General features: G+C 36.7%; 2 protein-coding genes across 4 annotated transcripts; both read right to left on the minus strand.

Annotated features, from left to right (window-relative positions):
- Positions 1-388: 388 nt before the first annotated feature.
- LOC107808433 (CASP-like protein 4B3) lies at positions 389-5,449 on the minus strand. Its single transcript, XM_016632957.2, has 3 exons — positions 4,077-5,449; positions 3,843-3,978; positions 389-761 (listed from the first exon to the last, which is right to left on the minus strand). Exons 1-3 carry the CDS (start codon positions 4,775-4,777, stop codon positions 567-569), a joined length of 1,032 nt encoding a protein of 343 aa, XP_016488443.2. The 5' UTR covers positions 4,778-5,449; the 3' UTR covers positions 389-566.
- A 1,314-nt stretch (positions 5,450-6,763) lies between these two features.
- Positions 6,764-17,814, minus strand: LOC107827532 (protein farnesyltransferase subunit beta). 3 transcript variants are annotated; one of them, XM_075234666.1, is made up of 14 exons: positions 17,540-17,814; positions 17,319-17,405; positions 14,657-14,762; positions 14,207-14,242; positions 13,667-13,749; positions 13,533-13,586; positions 12,931-12,982; positions 12,055-12,119; positions 10,276-10,332; positions 10,052-10,124; positions 8,932-9,018; positions 8,664-8,844; positions 7,937-8,064; positions 6,764-7,256 (listed from the first exon to the last, which is right to left on the minus strand). In XM_075234666.1, the coding sequence occupies exons 1-14, from the start codon at positions 17,650-17,652 to the stop codon at positions 7,194-7,196; spliced, it is 1,185 nt and encodes a 394-aa protein (XP_075090767.1). In that variant the 5' UTR covers positions 17,653-17,814; the 3' UTR covers positions 6,764-7,193. The 3 variants fall into 3 exon arrangements, with proteins under 3 accessions (XP_075090767.1, XP_075090765.1, XP_075090766.1); XM_075234664.1 differs by having other exon boundaries at positions 6,764-7,260; XM_075234665.1 differs by having other exon boundaries at positions 6,764-7,260; positions 17,549-17,773.
- Between the last annotated feature and the right edge of the window lie 1,595 nt (positions 17,815-19,409).

Consider the following 19,409-nt stretch of genomic DNA (forward strand, 5'->3'; position numbering starts at 1 on the left):
CGCAGTGTGAATGTGGAACACCCCTAGTCCTTTCTTTTCTTTAATCATTTATGGCAAAATTAGCTCCACTTGAGTTAATTCAGAGAATATAGAAAGATGATATATACAAGTATTAAGACAGCATAATAAGTTTGAATTTCCAAATATGTGTGTATATCTAGGAAATTACCAGATTGCGCTCTACCAGAAACTACAAAGAAAAACAAGCACAAAATTGTGTTCTCCAGAAAAAATATCGTCATGGTACTTCATGAAGATGTGATTCTCGAAAGGTCACTGGCCTACGTATTCCAAAGGCCTTAGAAAAAACCAGACAACAATAACCGATAACTTTTACACAAGTTGCACTGCATCTAGTCTGTCCCATAATTAGATCTCACTAACAAGAGCATAAAACTGCGCAACACATATAACATCATTCTAAAGCTTGTACAAGGAGCATTACAACACTATTAACTCAAGAATACCTCAGTATATACTCACCTGAACAACCTGCAACTGATTTTTCATATCATACAATTGCATTAAACTTTAAAGTATGATAAAGACCAAAACATAGCACATGACTATGTTGATCTAGAATTGCATAGTACATAGCCAGATATGAGGGAGCTGAAGGCCAAAGCTGCAAATGCAAGGAAGGACATTGCTACGGAGGCGCTTGCCATATCAGGAAACTTGTCCTTCCCCCAATTGGACTGCCAATCATCAATGCGAGTGGCAGCAGAAGATGATGCTGATATCAGAAGATATGTTACCATCTGTCATATAGAAAAACAGTAAATTTTAACAGAATCACAGCAAAGACCTCAAACTAAAGTGGTTATGGAGGTACTCTCAAGACCCTCAAAGTTTATGAAGCAAGGTAAGTAAAGCCAAATATGAAGTAGAAGACAACTGGATGACTAAACCAGTTAACATAGCTTATGGAGTTAGTCTTTGGAGGTCTATAAGGGTATTATGGCCAGCTCTAAAAAATCAAGTCTCTATTAAAGTGCTAAATAGTAGCAGGACATCCTTCTGGAATGATAATTGGCTGGGGAATGGAGCTCTGAATGATTTATTCTTTGACATATATGCTCTAGCTCATCACCAACAGAGATCTATAGCTGAAATGTGGTCACCTCAAGGTTGGGAACTAATACTCATAAGAGACTTGAATGATTGGAAGATAAATAGAATGATTGTGTTCTACAAACAACTGGACAACTTCACAGGAATTCAGAATGAAGACGACACATTGAGATGGCAGGGACATCGTAGTGGAAAATTCAGTGTCAATGCAGCCTACAAAACGATAAACCAACCAATACCTCAAGTCACCAACTAGCACTGGAAACATATTTGGAAGACCAAGATACCATATAAGGTTGCATGCTTCTCATGGCTACTGGCAAAAGGAAGTTGTGCTCACACATGAAAACTCAAAACAAGAGGAAGTGGACTCTATGCTCAAGATGTTTTCTTTGAGAAAATGAAGTGGAAACAGTTGGTCACCTATTTTTGCACTGTAGGATAACTGATCAGTTATGGAAGATTTAGGTGCCTCACCCGTGTCGACATGACACCGGTGTGGGTGTGGATATGGGATCCGTACCGGATCTGGTCAAACAATTTTGGGTACTTTGACCACGACAGACGGGAAAATTCGAAACGAGATACAATTTGATTCCCGAAATCATAACCAAAACTAGGATAAATTTGAAGAAAGTAGCATACCTTATCTAGGAAATCAATCATTTACCTATCTGCATCTTGAGAATAAAAAAGAAATCCACATTCTACAAATTTCTCATAATTTAGAGATATTTTTATATTTTTAGTTTTTTGAATTATTTGTAGCCGGATCCCCGCACCTGTTTTACTAGGATCCGTATCCCCGAATCTTAGAATTTACATCTTGAAGGATCCGACCTTTAGATCCGCACCCGTGTCCGAGCAACTTAGCTGCTAACTAGAGCTGAAGTATGCATTTTCTAAGTCCATCTCATGGCTAATCAACAAATGTCCAAGTCCACTCTAAAATATAAAAAGTATATACGTTTTATATAAAAGTGATAGTTTATTGCTTCTTTTTGAAGATCAAATTAATCTTATCATGCATGTATTGCTTTGGTGCATGCCCAGGTGCAGGTAAGTTTGTCAATCCACAACATAAAAAAATAACCTTTTAACTGTTAAATATTGGTTCTTAGAATTAGATTCACTCAACCTGAAGTATTCACTGAGTACGACTAAATAAACTAGCTATTCGTAAACAAATAACGAAAAAAGGATGGAAAGATAAAAACTGCCAAAGGATCTCACTTGAAAACCCAACAAAAGAAACAGCAAACCTCAATAAGTTAAAATATTTTAAAGATCTATTTAGCGCCCAATAGAACTACCAATCCACAAAGGCACCTAACAGAAAAGAAGGTTCTGAAGGTTTAAAAACTATCACCTGTCCTCTTTCCAATCTCTACTGTGTGTTATTCCTTTTAGTTTTGTACAGATTAAGTTAGCCGATAGCAGAGTTCTAGTAATTTTAGTAGCCTTTCGAAATTTAGAGGGCACACAAAACAAAGCCTATAGACTCAATCTGCTAGTGCAGAGTATGCAAACAAGCTTAGTCACTCTTAGATTAAGACTTTGGGACCTATTAAGGTGGGAAAAAGAAACGGATATAAACACCCTCTTTCACGGGTTTCTGCTTTCAAAAGGTGGCCTTTCAGAGAGGGATGTCATTAATCTAATACTCCCTCTGTTTCAATTTATGTGAACTCATTTGATCGGGCACGGAGTTTAAGAAAAGAAAGGAGACTTTTGAACTTGTGGTGTAAAATGAGACACATATTTTGTGTGGCTATAAATCATTGCATAAAGGTAAATTGTTTCCAAATAAGGAAAGTAGTCATTCTTTTTGACACGGACTAAAAAGGAAATAAGTTCACATAAATTGAAACGGAGGGAGTAATATACTATCTATTTGTTTATTTTTAATAAGGGGTCAATATTGGTTAATGGAAGAAATTTCTCCTCAAGATAAATGAAAACAGAAAAGGAATTATTCTTAGGCATAAAGCAGAGGGGTAGTAAAGTATATGGCAAATAATACAGGGCTCAGAATGAGATGCCACAAAAAAGAAAGGTGATTCTACAGTTGGATAGACCTGTTAGAATTTTCCAGCCAATGAAAGCTAGCAATTAATAGGCACCCAGATGATCTCACAAAGGAAAAATTCCTCCAACCCTGTGGGAATATTTTTCAGTGAACTCTTTTAAGATTACTTTCCAGTTATCAAAAAAAACAAATTGAGGCAACTCTATGACAAATAAACATTTTTTATGGGGTATATGATCCCCTTTCCTATTCATTTTACAAAGAGGCGGACAGCTAGAACAGTCTCACACCAGGCTAGTGCAAATCCATCACCACCATTAACGAATTTTTCCTCTCAATCAAGGCTCGCAATATCATACTTCATAAAAGTCATAGTTCCCATTACCGCAAAAAAAAAAAGTCAGAGAAGTTTTTAAAGCTTAAAACCATTATAGTAGTTAGTCATTGTACCCACTTGACCATGAAACATGCGTACATAAAGGCATGTCTTGTATTCATTATTTTAGAATAGACACCACATGTCCCAGAGAGGCGGGAGCGAAAGAATGTATTCGTGTTAGAGTTTAAATTCTATGCACTAATGGCGTGAAAAATATTTACACAATCAGGTTTTAAAAGGTTCCATAGATAATGATAAGTAAACTATAATAACATGTTAAATTATACCGATAATACAAGAATATCACAATGTCAATGTATATAACAAAAATCCTTAGTGCTTTGGGCTGAACCAACTTGCCTGATCAAGGGCAAAATCAAAAAAGTAGCGCAAATGGTGCTGCACGACGTTCTTGCCTGTGGCAGATTGGTAGGCCAAATTGAATGCCTGAGCTCCCGAATACACAAATCCTATAACGTTCACTGACATAGAGTACCTGCCAATGCAAATTCACCGACCAATATTATCATTCGTAAGAACTCAATGAGCTAAGGAATTAAATTAATCAATTTAAAGAGAAAATAAGTGACAAACCTGAACTCCTTGTAACGTTCGAAAGAGTCCAGAGCCCAACCTTGATTCCTATCAGCTGCCAGTACAGAAAACGAAACCAAGCAAAACAAAAACCCAAAAATCCTAAAACCTAAAGCCGCTTTCTTTACCATTTCATCCCTCTTCGCCTTTCTTAAAATCGAAAACGGCGGCCTTACTTTCCTCCGCCGGTTGCCCCCGCCTCCGTCGCCACCTTCCCCAATAGTAGTACCATCACTGACCACCAGATCCGCTTTCACTATAGCCAGTGGCTCCTCTTTGATAGACAGTTTCACCACTACTTCCGGTAACGGAGGTTTCTCCGGCGGACTCCTCGTCGGAGCTGCAGAAGGTTTATTATCCTCTGGATGGAACGACTCGTGAGGAAGAGATATTTGATCGGAGGAAATCGATGACCTCGCCGGAGATTCCACCGGCGGGGAAGATACCTTAGTAGAATCTCTATTAACAGTAGTATGAGCAGCAGCAGCAGTATTAGTATTAATATTGCTAGCTTTATCTGCGTCGGACTTAGTAGAATCATCTGAATCATAATCGGTACTATGAAAACGAGCTGGAGAAGAGTATTTAATAGCTTTATCTGTTTCAGAGTCAGTAGAATCTGAATCGGAGAGGCAGTGATGATTTTCATTCTCCATTGCAGCTTGCAGAGTCTGCTTGTTATTGGTGTGATTCAATTCCATATTGAAGAAACTGTGATACAAAGGGATTGAAAATGGGTTGAAACGGAAAGTAAATAATGAATGGGAAATGGGAGTTGAAAGATGAGGTCGCGGCGATAATGATGGTTTTGGCGGTTTCGTTTTCTACGTCTGAAATTGGGAAAGACTGTTCCTCCTTAAGGACTGCTTAATACTATATTGTATTCACGTGTCTAGTATTCTCGATTTCTCCTAGTCAGAAATAACATGAAATAGGGCCATCTTTCAAAAAAAGAATGATATATCTAGAAAGGATATGAAAGTACCACTCCATTATAATCGCAACTTTGTACGAAAAAAAAAGAAAAGGTTAAAATATCATAATTGCTCGACTCATTAATACTATTATTATAAAATACGAATATTTACTATTACGCCTCAACAAAGCAAGTTTGAATCAGAGTCAACTATATGAATCTTGGTCATACCTCCCATTTACTAAGAATATCAATAATAATAGTAATTACTAAATATTAACATACGCAAAAGAGACGCATTCCTAATATAATCACAATACACAAATGCGACTTACAAATTGTAACTGAGAAATGCAACTTACAAATATCAACAGACGAATACGACTTATAAACAAGAAACTGTGCTTTTCTTCGTTCTTTCTGTTTTTTTTTCTCCAAAAAAGGGGACAGATAGCTCGCTAAATGATGCGAGTAGTTGCGGTTATATCCTGCCCATCCAAAGCTAAGTACTACATTAGCTTATTTAATCAAGCCAAATAAATGAAATATATAAATTGAGAAGTCCCGTGAAAGACAAATATAATACAATTTTCAATTGCTGCCGTTCTCCAGTTAATTGATTTCTCCAGTTAGTTACTTTAAAAAGATTACAAGTTGACAATGAGGAATTTGCCTTGTAGTTTTCTGGAGTTACCGGATAATACAAGATTTTTACCTTTAAAAATGAGAAATTTTCAGAAACCACTGTTGTTTAGTGATTATTAACTTCTTATAGCTACCATATACATAATTACTTCCTATAGCTACTATTCAGTTGTTACGGTAGTGTATTTGTTGTATTCGCGAAGCTGTATTCATGAATACAGCAGCAAAAAGCGCCTAAAATCAGGGCAATCCAATTGTACGCGCATGTATTCACATGTATTCGTGCTGCTATATTCATGAATACAACAGTAAAAAGCGCCTAAAATCATCGCCGTTCAGCTATACGCGCATGTATTCACATATATTCGCGCGATGTATTCATGAATACAGCAGTAAAAAGCGCCTAAAATCAGAGTCGTCCAGCTGTACGCGCATGTATTCACATGTATTCGTGCCATGTATTCATGAATACAGTAACGACAATCACCTTAAAAATAGATATGTCCAGCTCTCTAAGAGAGAAGAAAAATATAAATAGCCTATGTATTTATGAATACAGTAACGAAAATCACCTTAAAAATAGGTATGTCCAGCTGTCTAAGAGATAGGAAAAACATAAAAGCATATTTCATGCCTTATTTCATGCATCAATGATAGTATATACCATAAATACTTATTTTACTATAAAATATAAAAAGTAGCTATAAAAAATAATATTTTAAAATGATTTTGATTTATAATAAATATGACATATACCTTTGCTATAGGAGGTAAAAGTTCCTTTAAAGAACTAGTTTAATGTCCAACTCACCCTCACTACTACTACTAATCTCACTATCCCAGCACCTAAAATTAAGGTAGTACACTACAAAGAGAACACACGTGGCGTTTTTCTCTATTACTTATGATAGAGATTGCCAATTTGGTCTACTCAGAATCTTAAAACAAACGACCGCAGATTACAGGCAATGTAGTGCACAATTTGTGTAATTAACATAGCAAATAGAAGTTGCAATTATAAAATTCTCTCCGAGAAAAGTTGCAGCCGGATAACAAGTGACAGATGATTGCTTTCCAAAAATGAAATTTAAGATCACTAATCACCAGCTTCCAGCTTCGTAGATCATAGCCACTTAACATGCATATGCAATTCCAAGCTAATAATTTTAGTGAGTTTCCAATTTATAGGCGGATCTAGAGATGGTTCAGCAGGTTCAACCGAACTCAGTACTTTCAACTCAAACCATGTATACATAAGCAAAAAATAAAATTTTATACATAATTGATCACAGCCATTCTGAATCCAATGCCTCTAAAGTCTTGATTGTCTCTGTTTCTGAACAGCTAGTGGCACAATTCCAGCTAAACCTACCGAGTGAAATATTCTCACAAGCATGAGAAGAACCTGCGAGCTTCATAATACCGATCCAACACTATGTTGTACAGTGGGTGAATCTGTTCCAAGAGATTTTGAGAATAAGGACCAAATACATCCTTGGGTAATGGTGGAGCATCAGCTTCGTTGGTCCAGCTATACTGAGCAATTGAAAGACCACTTAAACAGTAACACGTATGGTAGTGGTCTCTACCCTTCCCAGGTTTGTCTCTGAAACCTCCATCTATCTACATCCCCAATATGATATCAGAATCCTCAAAAAAGATATAAAAGCAAAAAAGCAATCGAAACAGGGAATAATATTGCCAAAGAATCTAACACAGAGCATCATGTAACACTTGCTAAAGCCAAAAATGCAATATCTTCAAAGGGTTTGGTGAGTCACAGCTTCTGATATAGAATATTTTAAATCCACTAATTTTCTTTTTCCTTTGAAGAATGAATAAATGTACATGAAAATAGAGTTCTAATTGCACATTTTAAACATATACAGAACATCTTATTGAATTTTAAGAAAATGATAGTATGTGCCTCTTAAAGGCTATTGAGTTTGTATGTTCAAAGAAAAGAATGGTACTTATTAGACAAATGATATTCAAGCTGTTCTTGAGAAAAGGTGTGATGCTCCAAAATCAGAAAGGAACTTAAAAGAAAAATAGGAAAGAGGATTTGTGCCTAGCATGCTCCACATACAGCAGCTTCTAATACATATAGGCAAACCAGTGATGTTATGATGTTAGTAGACAAAATCCTAGCTTCATCTAAGTTTATGATTTCGTTGAAATACTCTTTTTTTATTACTTATTTTCCAGCTTGTGCTTCTGGGCGCATGCATACACTAATGCAAAGAGCCGTGACAGCGAGTAGGGATCCTCAGAATATATTTTCCAAAATTTTAAGCACCTGGGAGCAGAGAAGAACGTATTGCTGCAGATAAAAGCTGTCAAAGACAGGTCGCATAGCTATGCGTCGATTGACAAAATCATATCCAGTATCTGCTATCTTTGTGGGATCTGAAGCATTTTCCTGTCCTGCAGCCAAAACAACAAAAAAGCAATTAGAAAATAAGTGTGAGAAATTAGGCCTAAGAGAAAGGACCGGGTATGCAAAAAGAAAAAGATAGAAGCTTGATAACCTAACATTATCTGAAGTAAAAGATAAGGATGTTTCAAGTTTCAAGGAAATGCTCTCCCAAACCATCTCAGTGCACATGGCTCACAGTCAAATGGATAATAGAATCAGGCCAACGAACATATTACCCATTTGATTTTCCCTACTTGTGCGCACCCATGGTTTGGATCATGAAACATATAGTACCCAGTTAAGGAGAAGCCCAGCTGACAGCATTATAGGTTACTAATTACCTTCCAATCTAGAAATATCAAGTTCATATACAACCCAAATGCAAAGGCGTGACAAGAGAAGCGGTTTAAAATGGAGTATATTCTTCCACCCTTCATTTATCTAATTCTGCCCACTGGGAGTCCTTAATCACATGATGTTTTCACCTTTTTTTGTTTTCAGATTCCAAGGAATTATTTAAATATCGCTGCAACAAAGGGTAGACCAGCAAATCGTACAAGATTACGTTGGTTTTGCCTTTGAGTTATTCTTCCTCAAATTGATATACCTTCTTGTCCAAGAGGGCAAGTCTTCTGAACATGAGATGATGTCCTTTCCAAATGCTCTTCTTCATCAGATAACTCAGACTCCGAAGAATCATCAGCACTTTCTGTACCGAGTTCATTTGACAGCCGTAGTTGTTCATGGACTATCGATTTTAATCTTTGTATAAGAAAAGCTACCGCGCCCTGGTCAATCAAAGTCATCTTTAATTCAGTAATACTTGGACTACAAAATGGAAGTGTTCAGGACATAAAGGTAAAACTGGTAGTCACCTGCCAAAAGGAATAGCAGCCATCGACTAATTTATTTGTCCTGCCTTGAAATCCACCTTCGACTCCTTGTCTAAATACCACCCAATCCTAAGATACACAACGGTAATGCATCTCATGCCAATCAATACCGTCAGATGAACCAAATTTAAGTAATTTCACATCACCAACAGGTCGATTGAACTCAACTTGGGAATAGTCATAAAAGAAGCACTGAAGAAAACTACTAAGAGAAGTAACGAGACTGAGAGAAAGTCACATAGAGGTACTACTATATGAAAGATAGAAGGAAAAGGAACTAATATTGGTTAATAATCGAACCCCAACCATCCCAGGAATGCAGCAGCAGAACCTGGTAAAGGGATCCCATGCAGCGGCTTAAAAATGAACCACTCAAGTAAATATAAGGTCAAACCAAGGTCGAAAGCAAAATTAAAGGCAAGAAGGCTACTTCTGGGTTCTAGATGTCTTCCTATCCACCATATACTGGTAATAAAAAGCATTCACAAGTCTCATACTCCAGCGATCCGGATGAAGGACAACGACCTATACGCTGCACATTATTGCAGCTGTTAATATCTAATTCACTTTTTTTCATTTTTTGATAAGAAAATTCAGTTTTTCCATATGTTTACTTTTCCAGTGCATCAAACATCTTTCCTTTTTATTTTCACTTTTTATCCATAATTATACAAGAACTAGTTTTATCTGTAAAAACAAAATAACCTACCATTTTAAAACCAAAATTTAAGTTAACCACAGTGGCATCCGCCTTGAGTACTAGAATGATCTCCATTTCTTCAATTGCCAGCTGAGAGACAGCTCATTTTAACATTCTTTTTATTCCCCCTTCCTTCTTATGAGAAGTAATAAAAATGTAACTTGGAACATTGTGAAAACGAACTAAAACAAACAATGCAAGACACTTTTCTAGTTTCAGTTTCATTTTATCAGTCACGAAAACCTGTAACAAAACAATATGCTAATATTCCACTTCATGACAGTGCCAGGAATGTTACAGGCCAGTAAACCAGATGGAGAACAAGAGAAGATACATAGATTATTAAATTAGCAACATTCATTGCTCCCCAACACCTTCCTAAAGCAAAAAAAAGCAACTTACAATTAATCTTGGCAAGTCCAATCGATTCGCTTCGTTAATCAGAATCATTGCAGCCAAACCACAGAAAGTATACCTAGAAAATGAATTATAGGTAAAGGGCTTCAGTAACAGCATAAGCTGAGAAGTTATAGTGCTACAATGACAATTAACGTTGAAAGAGAAATGCAAGGAAAAGAGTAAAACTAGATTGAAAAACATGAGCATATCTCCCAGGTGAGACTTACCCACCATGAGCTTCAGAACCTGGTTCGCCAGCAATTCCACCTTCATAAGTCTGACAACTGAAGCAAAAATGAGAGTTTAGGAAAGGCTTATCCAAGCAAACATATTCTTATAATGAAATTGAACGAAAAATGAGGCGCATTAATTAAGGAAAAGAAAGAGCTTCCGCTCGCTTCTTATCCTGTATTTCTGATACTAGGAATAAATTCTTCTTTATCCTAGACAAATAAGTCTTATGATGAGACTGGAATTTAGAGAGAACAAGAAGGAAAACAAACTAGAAATATTTCCTTCACTATTTTTTATTCAATGAGGACAATGGTAATAATTAGGAAACGACATCTATATCTCATATTTTAATCCCTGACGTGTGGCAGCTGTCATCAACTATTACTTGCGGTGAATTCAATGGGAATCATGAATGCAACTAAAGCACCAGTTTCTGTCATGCATTTAGTACATATAATTAACTATCCACCATGAACTGACAACTAATCAGTGAACATCTATCAAATCAACTAGCATCAATTTCAAAGTAGTTGGTTTCAGTTATATGAATCCTCCAATTCCATTACTTCGGATAATTCCAATACTCAATAATTTGTCTTTAAGATACATCAGGAGCTTTTTAAATCTTAGGCTGTTTCTACCATAAGCATGTATCTTACCACACAAAAGGATTTCTGGCAAACACAAGATCTAACGTAATTATAACAACAACTAATCCTATTTTTTCTTAATATCAACTTGATATCCTGGATTTTGGGTGACTGTAGGTCTTTCTCAATAACTTTTTTACATGTGATTTTGACAACCTCGTTACCTTTATAGCACCTTCAATTATTTTAACATAGTACGTATGGACCAGTACATTTGAAGTCGAAGGATGATTTGACGCAGATCAACGATCTTCTAAGGGCCAGTTTTTACCCTACAAAAGGGCCGAAGGACGCGGCAGAGGTTTCAGGTCGGCGGACAGGTTCGCTCCCGATAGAAGAACTGACCGTGACCAGAATAACAGGTCATTGTAGGACAAAGAGGTATCAGGTTCCCTGGATTCCACCTATCCTAGACTGTCCGAGTACAATTTCAGTGTCAGCGTAGTGGAGCTGGTATCGGCGATGAGGAACATCAAGGAAGCACGGTTCCCGAGGCCGATAAGATCTGATCCCTATCTATGGTGCGACATCTTCTCTTGGTTTTGATCATTTTAATCTGACTTAATCATGTACAGCCTCACGCATATCCATCTTAACATCTGCATTTCATGACACTTATCTAGTGGTTATGTTGGGAAAAAAATCACTCACATATAATATCGCTAGCCTCACAATCAATGTTGCTCGGATCCTCCAAGAATATTGCCGGGTGCATGTTGGATCCTCCAAAAGTTATGCATATTTGAACAACCAACGCGGGTTAAGCAGTATTTTTGGAGGAACTGAGCAACATAGCTCACAACCGTTATGTATACAACTTGCCTTTCATTTTGATAGGCATCTTTTTATCAGATTGCCCAGCACTCCTATTTCAGCCATCCTCTTTTTTTTGTGTCAGGATTTCAGCCATCCTCTTTAATTCTATATGTTAAATCATCATACATCATGTCATTCTCTAGGAAGACAATTACCATCAGTTAATCGAAAAGGAAAATTACAACTTAATTAAATCATAGAAAGATAATATTGTCAGTATATGATAAGGCAATAAATATGAAATATGGTAGAAATAAAGAGTAGGTTGAATAAGCTGTAGTAGATGAGGGCACGGCTGAAACCAACCTTAGGATGTAATTTCCAACACCATTAATCAGTTCATCATCCACAATTTTCAATATACTTGCAACCTAAAGCACGATATATCAATTAACATGAAAGCACATTATTCCGAAGACAATTAAGAAGAAAAAGACCAAAGTTGAGATGTAACATGCATGAATGGTGTATGTAATCAAGTATTCACTATTTAAATTGCAATAGAGGCCTGCATCAGGAGGGTTTGGTTGCTTTTCAGATGAAACCTTGGAGACATTTGAATCTAAATTTTGTTTTTGAAAACAAAGTCATGTTTTATCAAATTGACCCTTGATAAGCACAAGAAGCCATTAAGTGAGAGTACTTCATTATATCCAAGTCTCTTCAGTAGGAGCAGACAAGGTCTCAGGTATGGTAAGGATTCATCATGAATCGATATCTTTACATTGGTGATCAACATACTACAACTTTCCTCCTTTATCCGGGCTTGGGGCAGACAATGTGAGCAAGCTCACACATGCAGAATCGAGGGTTTAGGTCAGATTTGAGTCAGCTGCTTCTAACTCAAATCTGACTTCACGTAGCCGATCCCAACTCTTCTTGGGATTGCGGCTAGCTGTTGTGGTAGGAGTAGATGAGGCATGACTTGAATGTTTGCTAGGGGGAACTGCGAATTTTATTTAAAGTTTTTATATCTGTAGCTTTCATGATTTTTGATTTTTTTTTTCTTGTTTGAGAATAATCTGTAGCATGCATGATTCATCGATCAAAATTTTTATATTCGGCCTTAAGCTTATTTAAGAGTTTTCCATCTAAGCACGGTAAATATGATGATGATATCATTGGAATTCAAATGCATAATCATAGGAAAAGTTGGCACTTTACCAAGGAGATCGCACTTACAGAAATGGCAGTATAACAGGCACGAACATCTACTTCTCCACCATAATGCATCCTGCAGAAAATAATTGAAGTCTGAACATTAGCAAAGATGGTGCAAGTTGTCATTGGTGAAATTGAATATTGAAACAAAATGTTAAAGACAAGTCTCTCATCATCTGATGAAATAGACTATTAAATCCATTTGGATCTAAAGACTCAAAAATGTACTGCAACACACAGACACATATTTTATACATTTACATTCTCAGATATGCTTAATTTTCAGATCAGGGTAAAAGTGTCTAGTACAACGGCAGTTCATCCAAAAGCCTAGTTCGCCTCGAAATAAGTGAAAACTGAACAAATTAGAAGTTCGGATTGAGATCAGGAGAATCAGCGCCAATGAAATCACATTAGCACATAAAATGGAGAGATGGCAATTTTAAAATGGATAAATGAGTTACAAATTGAAAGAAAAGAACCTAGATTATAAAGACAATATAAATTTCTGGTAGTCAGCAAAGGAATAGGAGATAGATACAGCAGACTAGGAAGGAGATACAAGGGAAGACATAATTTGCAGAGCTGATCAATTAAGGTAAACAAGTAGAAAAACATCATACCTGAAGCCACCACTTGTGTCTTTCATTCGCAGCAAAAATGTATACAATTTTTCTCTGAGGCATATTATTAGACAATGTCAACAAGAGTGGATGATAGATAAGATCCCAGTAAGAACATAGAATAGCTTGTGCACCTATTGATTGATGACAGAGCTTTAGGGCTGCCCAAAGTTATGAGTGAATTGACTGCAGCATAAGTAGTTGCAAGATGAGGCATCTGAACAAAGCAATATATTATAAATATCACTTCAAAGAACCTTAACGACAGGAAGCACAAGAACTGTCTAAAATAAACAGGCTGACCAGAATAAAGAGAGCTTGTAACTGTATATATGTGACTCTAAAGAAACAGAAAAAGAGTTTCAAGCTAACTTAGAAATGAACGAGGAACAACGCCAATAATTAGATGTGTAATTATCAATTGATGACTATTTCCCTCTAACTTTTTATTATAAGTCCTAACAGAATTCTATTTAGAGTTCACATATTTACAATAGTCAAATCAACCATCATCTCCAGAGGACGAAACTAACATGAGTGATAAACATGGATGCGCAAGCATACCAAATACAAATGAAACATCACAAAATCAAACTCAATGTGAAAATAAGCACAAAGCAGCTGACTCAAATCTGACAATGGCATTCAAAGTGGAGTAGGAGAATTTGACTTGCCTGACCAGGTCCACCGCCATAGCCACCATCTTTATCCTGTGATGATGTCAAACAACACATGAACTAGATTTTATCGCATTTTATTGTACGAGAAGTCTAGAAACATATTAGGTGGAATTGCAAGTAAGAAAAAGAAACAGTTACACAGGTATTCTGGAAAGACAGTTACTTCCGGGGGATAACTAAGTTGACTTCTACTAGTTTAGTCAGTATGCTCTCCTAGGATACAAGAAGCTATGACAAAAACTAGTTCTAATTCTAAGGTCCATTTTAACTCAAGGTTGACAGTTGCAAAACAGGCAATCAACATTTCTTCCAATAATTTATAATGCTACCATTCGAAATATAATAATCTAAGTTTCTTGATTTTTATCTGGGCCAAGCCCATCCATACTTTTGATTAGCAGATGAATTTAATAGTTTAAACAACAGAATCCAAAATGAACAGACCTGGCAACGGCTCAGAAAGTCAATTGCATCATTTTCCAGTTTGGCATCAATAGATTCTCCCAACAAAGCGATTGAATGAAGTATCCAGTAGCAAAGCCATGGTCGACTAGAAAGAAAAACTTAAGTAAGGCAAAAGTAATAGCTGATAATGATGAAATAACCTTCAGTTCCATGTCAGTATAGTACTATAAGGATATAATAGTCACTATTCCCTTGCACTAGAACATAGGCCAAGATCCCACCTTGATGAACACATTGTCCAAACTTTTACATTACGGTGGTGTGATATGGGAAAGGGGACGCAAGGGTGTGGACTAATGAATCTGGAATGCACATAGGCAGGGGCGGATTTAGGGGGGCGGAAGGGGTTCGCCGAAAAATTACACTGTATATATAAGGCAAAATCTGTTTTTTATCTCTATATATTAAGTTTTGAATCCCCTTAACACAGCCCAAAAGTGTAGCTTAGTAGTCAAGGGGGTTCAAAACCTTTGTAAGGTCATAGGTTCAATTCCCACTAGCTATATTTTTTTTAAACTTTTTTCTTTTTGAACCCCCTTCGCGGAGATCCTGCCTCCGCCATTGCACGTAGGAAGTGGGAGAACAGCGCTCTAATCCCAACAAAGTCAAAAAGCATTAGGTGATCTCTTCCCATGCTAGACGGCACATGTGCTAGTGAGAGATAGTAGGTACCAATGGATTACTCGAGGTATGAGCAAGCTGGCGAACACCACCGTGACCCCCCCCCCCCCGTGTTAGGGGGGCGGAAGGAGTTCGCCGAAAAATTACACTGTATATATATGGCAAAATCTGTTTTTTATCTCTATATATTAAGTTTTGAATCCCCTTAAAACAGCCCAAAAGTGTAGCTTAGTGGTCAAGGGGGTGCAAAACCTTTGTAAGGTCATAGGTTCAATTCCCACTAGCTACATTTATTTTAAACTTTTTTTTTTTTCCCCCTTCGCGGAGATCCTGCCTCCGCCACTGCACATAGGAAGTGGGAGACCAGCGTTCTAATCCCAACAAAGTCAAAAAGCATTAGGTGATCTCTTCCCATGCTAGACGGCACATGTGCTAGTGAGAGATAGTAGGTACCAATGGATTACTCGAGGTATGAGCAAGCTGGCGAACACCACCGTGACCCCCCCTCCCCCCCAGTATTAGGGGGGAGGAAGGAGTTCGCCGAAAAATTACACTGTATATATATGGCAAAATCTGTTTTTTATCTCTATATATTAAGTTATGAATCCCCTTAAAACAGCCCAAAAGTGTAGCTTAGTGGTCAAGGGGGTTCAAAACCTTTGTAAGGTCATAGGTTCAATTCCCACTAGCTACATTTTTTTTAAACTTTTTTCTTTTTGAACCCCCTTCGCGGAGATCCTGCCTCCGCCACTGCACGTAGGAAGTGGGAGACCAGCGCTCTAATCCCAACAAAGTCAAAAAGCATTAGGTGATCTCTTCCCATGCTAGACGGCACATGTGCTAGTGAGAGATAATAGGTACCAATGGATTACTCGAGGTATGAGCAAGCTGGCGAACACCACCGTGACCCCCCCCCCCCCGTGTTAGGGGGGCGGAAGGAGTTCGCCGAAAAATTACACTGTATATGTAAGGCAAAATCTATTTTTTATCTCTATATATTAAGTTTTGAATCAACTTAACACAGCCCAAAAGTGTAGCTTAGTGGTCAAGGGGGTTCAAAACCTTTGTAAGGTCATAGGTTTAATTCCCACTAGCTACATTTTTTTAAAACTTTTTTCTTTTTGAACCCCCTTCGCGGAGATCCTGCCTCCGCCACTGCACGTAGGAAGTGGGAGACCAGCGTTCTAATCCCAACAAAGTCAAAAAGCATTAGGTGATCTCTTCCCATGCTAGACGGCACATGTGCTAGTGAGAGATAGTAGGTACCAATGGATTACTCGAGGTATGAGCAAGCTGGCGAACACCACCGTGACCCCCCCCTCCCAAGAAGAAGAAAAAAAAGAACAAATAACCTTTACTATGTCCTACACCAACAAGATTAGTCAACATGAACTTATAAACAATCCTACTAGATTGTATTATGTAATCAAACATTGGCCTTATCAAAAAAATGAAATTAAACATTGGTGAGAGCTATATTTGAAGGTCATGTATTCATCCACGATAGCCTGTTAGCTCTTTCCTCCCTTTATTATAAAATCTTCTATTAGTAAAAGCTCAATCTCAACTCTCTTGCTAAGATCGGACAGGCAAACGACGTTCTTCCTAAAAAGCCATTCAATCAATCAACTTGCCTAGATCCCAAATTAGGTGAAATCAGATATATGAAACTATATTAACTGAGCCGCTGAGCTTTATTCAAGTAAATTCCATTCCAATACAAAATAATTTTCCTTTTAAGGCGCTTTAAGATCAAGAACAACAACCCAGTGAAATCCCACTAGTGGGGTCTGGCGAGGTTAGTGTATACGCATACCTTAGCCCTGCCCCGAGGGGTAGAGAGGCTGTTATTTTAAGGCGCTTTAAGCTCGTTATAAGAAATAATATCAGTTATTTTGATCGTTTTTCTTTTGGTCTATAAGCCACCAGTTAAGCATTAAGATTAGAGTCGCCAACATTGCAAGTGAACTCCACAGAGTCAATGAGTTATCAGAAACGAGCATAGAGGGAGGGGGCTTACTTAGCATCCAAGACGGAGAACGACGGACCAAGTTTTCTGAGACCTCGAGTGAGATAATCGAAGTGCTTATCACGTTGAAGCTCTAAGCTTTATTATAAGAAAGAAACAAATTAACACAAAATGAGTTCATCAACAAAGGAATTTTAAGCTCGTAAATGATCAAACTGACTTAATCGCGAGAAAAAAAGAGCCCTAGAAATTGAAAACAGTTGAGAGCTAACATTACGGACTGGGAATTGGGAGGAATGCTGTAGAAAAAATCGTATATCTCCCGAACTTGACGCTCCACCATCCATTGATCTTCCAGTGTCTTCGTCACTCTCCTCGACCCCATTTTTCACTACTTTTTGTGTTGATTACTGTCAGCACCAAATCAACACTCTTTTACTCTTTTCTACGATTACTGTTCTTTTTTTTTTGGTTTTCTTTTCTCTTTCTTCTGCTATTTCTCACCAAGTTTAAAAGTTTGATTCCCCTTTTTTGTCTTCTTTGGGCTGATTCCTTTCTTGGTAGGCCCAATATTTCTAGTTCTCCAGTTGTCTGGTCCATGATATTACGAGCCCGGCCCCACCCAAGCCATAGAATGGGATAAAATCCATAAATAGCCACTTTTACAGTCTCTGTAATTGAAGAATAGCCATTATCCAAAATATTATCTTGAGGTTTACCTTGTGAAATTTAAAACTCCATGATAATTGTTATTTGTCAATTATATGAATGAAATGTGATTATCCCACGCTATTACTCCCATAAAATTCCTAACATGGAGGAAACTTTTTTTGGGAGATTACGATAATTAGTGTCAATGTTACTGATTGGAACAACATGTTCATTGTATTTCAGTAATTTAGTAAACCAAATTACAAGTTTTTACCTGTTATTCCATCTTTTAGAAAATTAGATTATCTCGTCTTTTGAAGTTCTTTTCTTATATTCACAACTTCTATCTAATATAATAATATATTTGTCTATTTCATTCTAGATTTGTTTTCTAAATTACTTTGTCTGATTCAGGGCACCTGCTTCGCAGTTGCCTTAATTGTTTTATTTTTTTTTAATTATATCAGACCAATTATATGTATAAGCATAATTCAAAGTAATATTACTGAATCGTGCGTTATTTCAAATGGCATAACTTGGTGGCTAGAGGATGGAAAAAGAAAGTTTTCGTGATTAGTTTAGCTGCCCTGTTTTAATTTTCACACATCTAACAGTACTGGATTAGATTTTTGTAAATACTGTATGTTATATTTAATACACATTAGAGGAGTAAAATGGGTTTTACGGTTTTAGTCCTCCTAAAAGCACAGAACCAACAGGTGAGGCCTTGACAAAATTTAAGTCGAGTAAAAAGAAAAAGAAAATAAAAGGGAACACATAGAACATTGTGGGACCAGGTTGATATCATGAACAATTAAACATAGGTGGGAGTAGTCAGGTTGGATGGCTGGTCAAAATTTCTAATCAGTCAAATATTGAACATAGCAAAAAAAAAAAATCACACAATTAATTTTTTCAAAAATACTTTTGGTGTGAAGCAGTTTGTGTTTGACTAATTCATTTAAAAAGTATTTTTGAGCAACAATTAGTATTTTACCAAGCTTTAAAAAACTGTTTTTAAGTGTATTTTTCAAAAAGTGCTTTCGGAGAGAAGCTATTTTTTTCTACTTCTCCAAAACTGCTTATGTTTCTCCTCAAAAGCACTTTTTTCCTTTAAAAGCTTGGCCAAACACCTTAATTTTAGAAAAAAATACTTTTGACAACAAAAAATAAACGTTTTATCCTCAAAAGAAGCTTGGCCAAACAGGCTATAAATCGGTGTTTGGACATAAAAATTATAAAATTCTGAAAAAAGAAAAAAAAATATTGAAAATAATATTTGAATGTTAGAGTTGTGTTTGGATATAAATAAAATTTGGAGCTATTTTTAAATTTTTGTGAGTGATTTGAAGTTAAAAATTTGAATAATAGTTTTTTGGAATTTTTAAAAATTGTGAAATTTAAAATATTCATGGCTGATTCAGGAAAAGAAAATAAAAAATCAAAAAAAAAGTGAATTTTTTTATTGCGAAACGGGCCCTAATTGAGTGC

The sequence above is a fragment of the Nicotiana tabacum genome, chromosome 17 (assembly GCF_000715075.1).
Source record: "Nicotiana tabacum cultivar K326 chromosome 17, ASM71507v2, whole genome shotgun sequence".
In the NCBI taxonomy this organism is placed as follows: Eukaryota; Viridiplantae; Streptophyta; class Magnoliopsida; order Solanales; family Solanaceae; genus Nicotiana; species Nicotiana tabacum.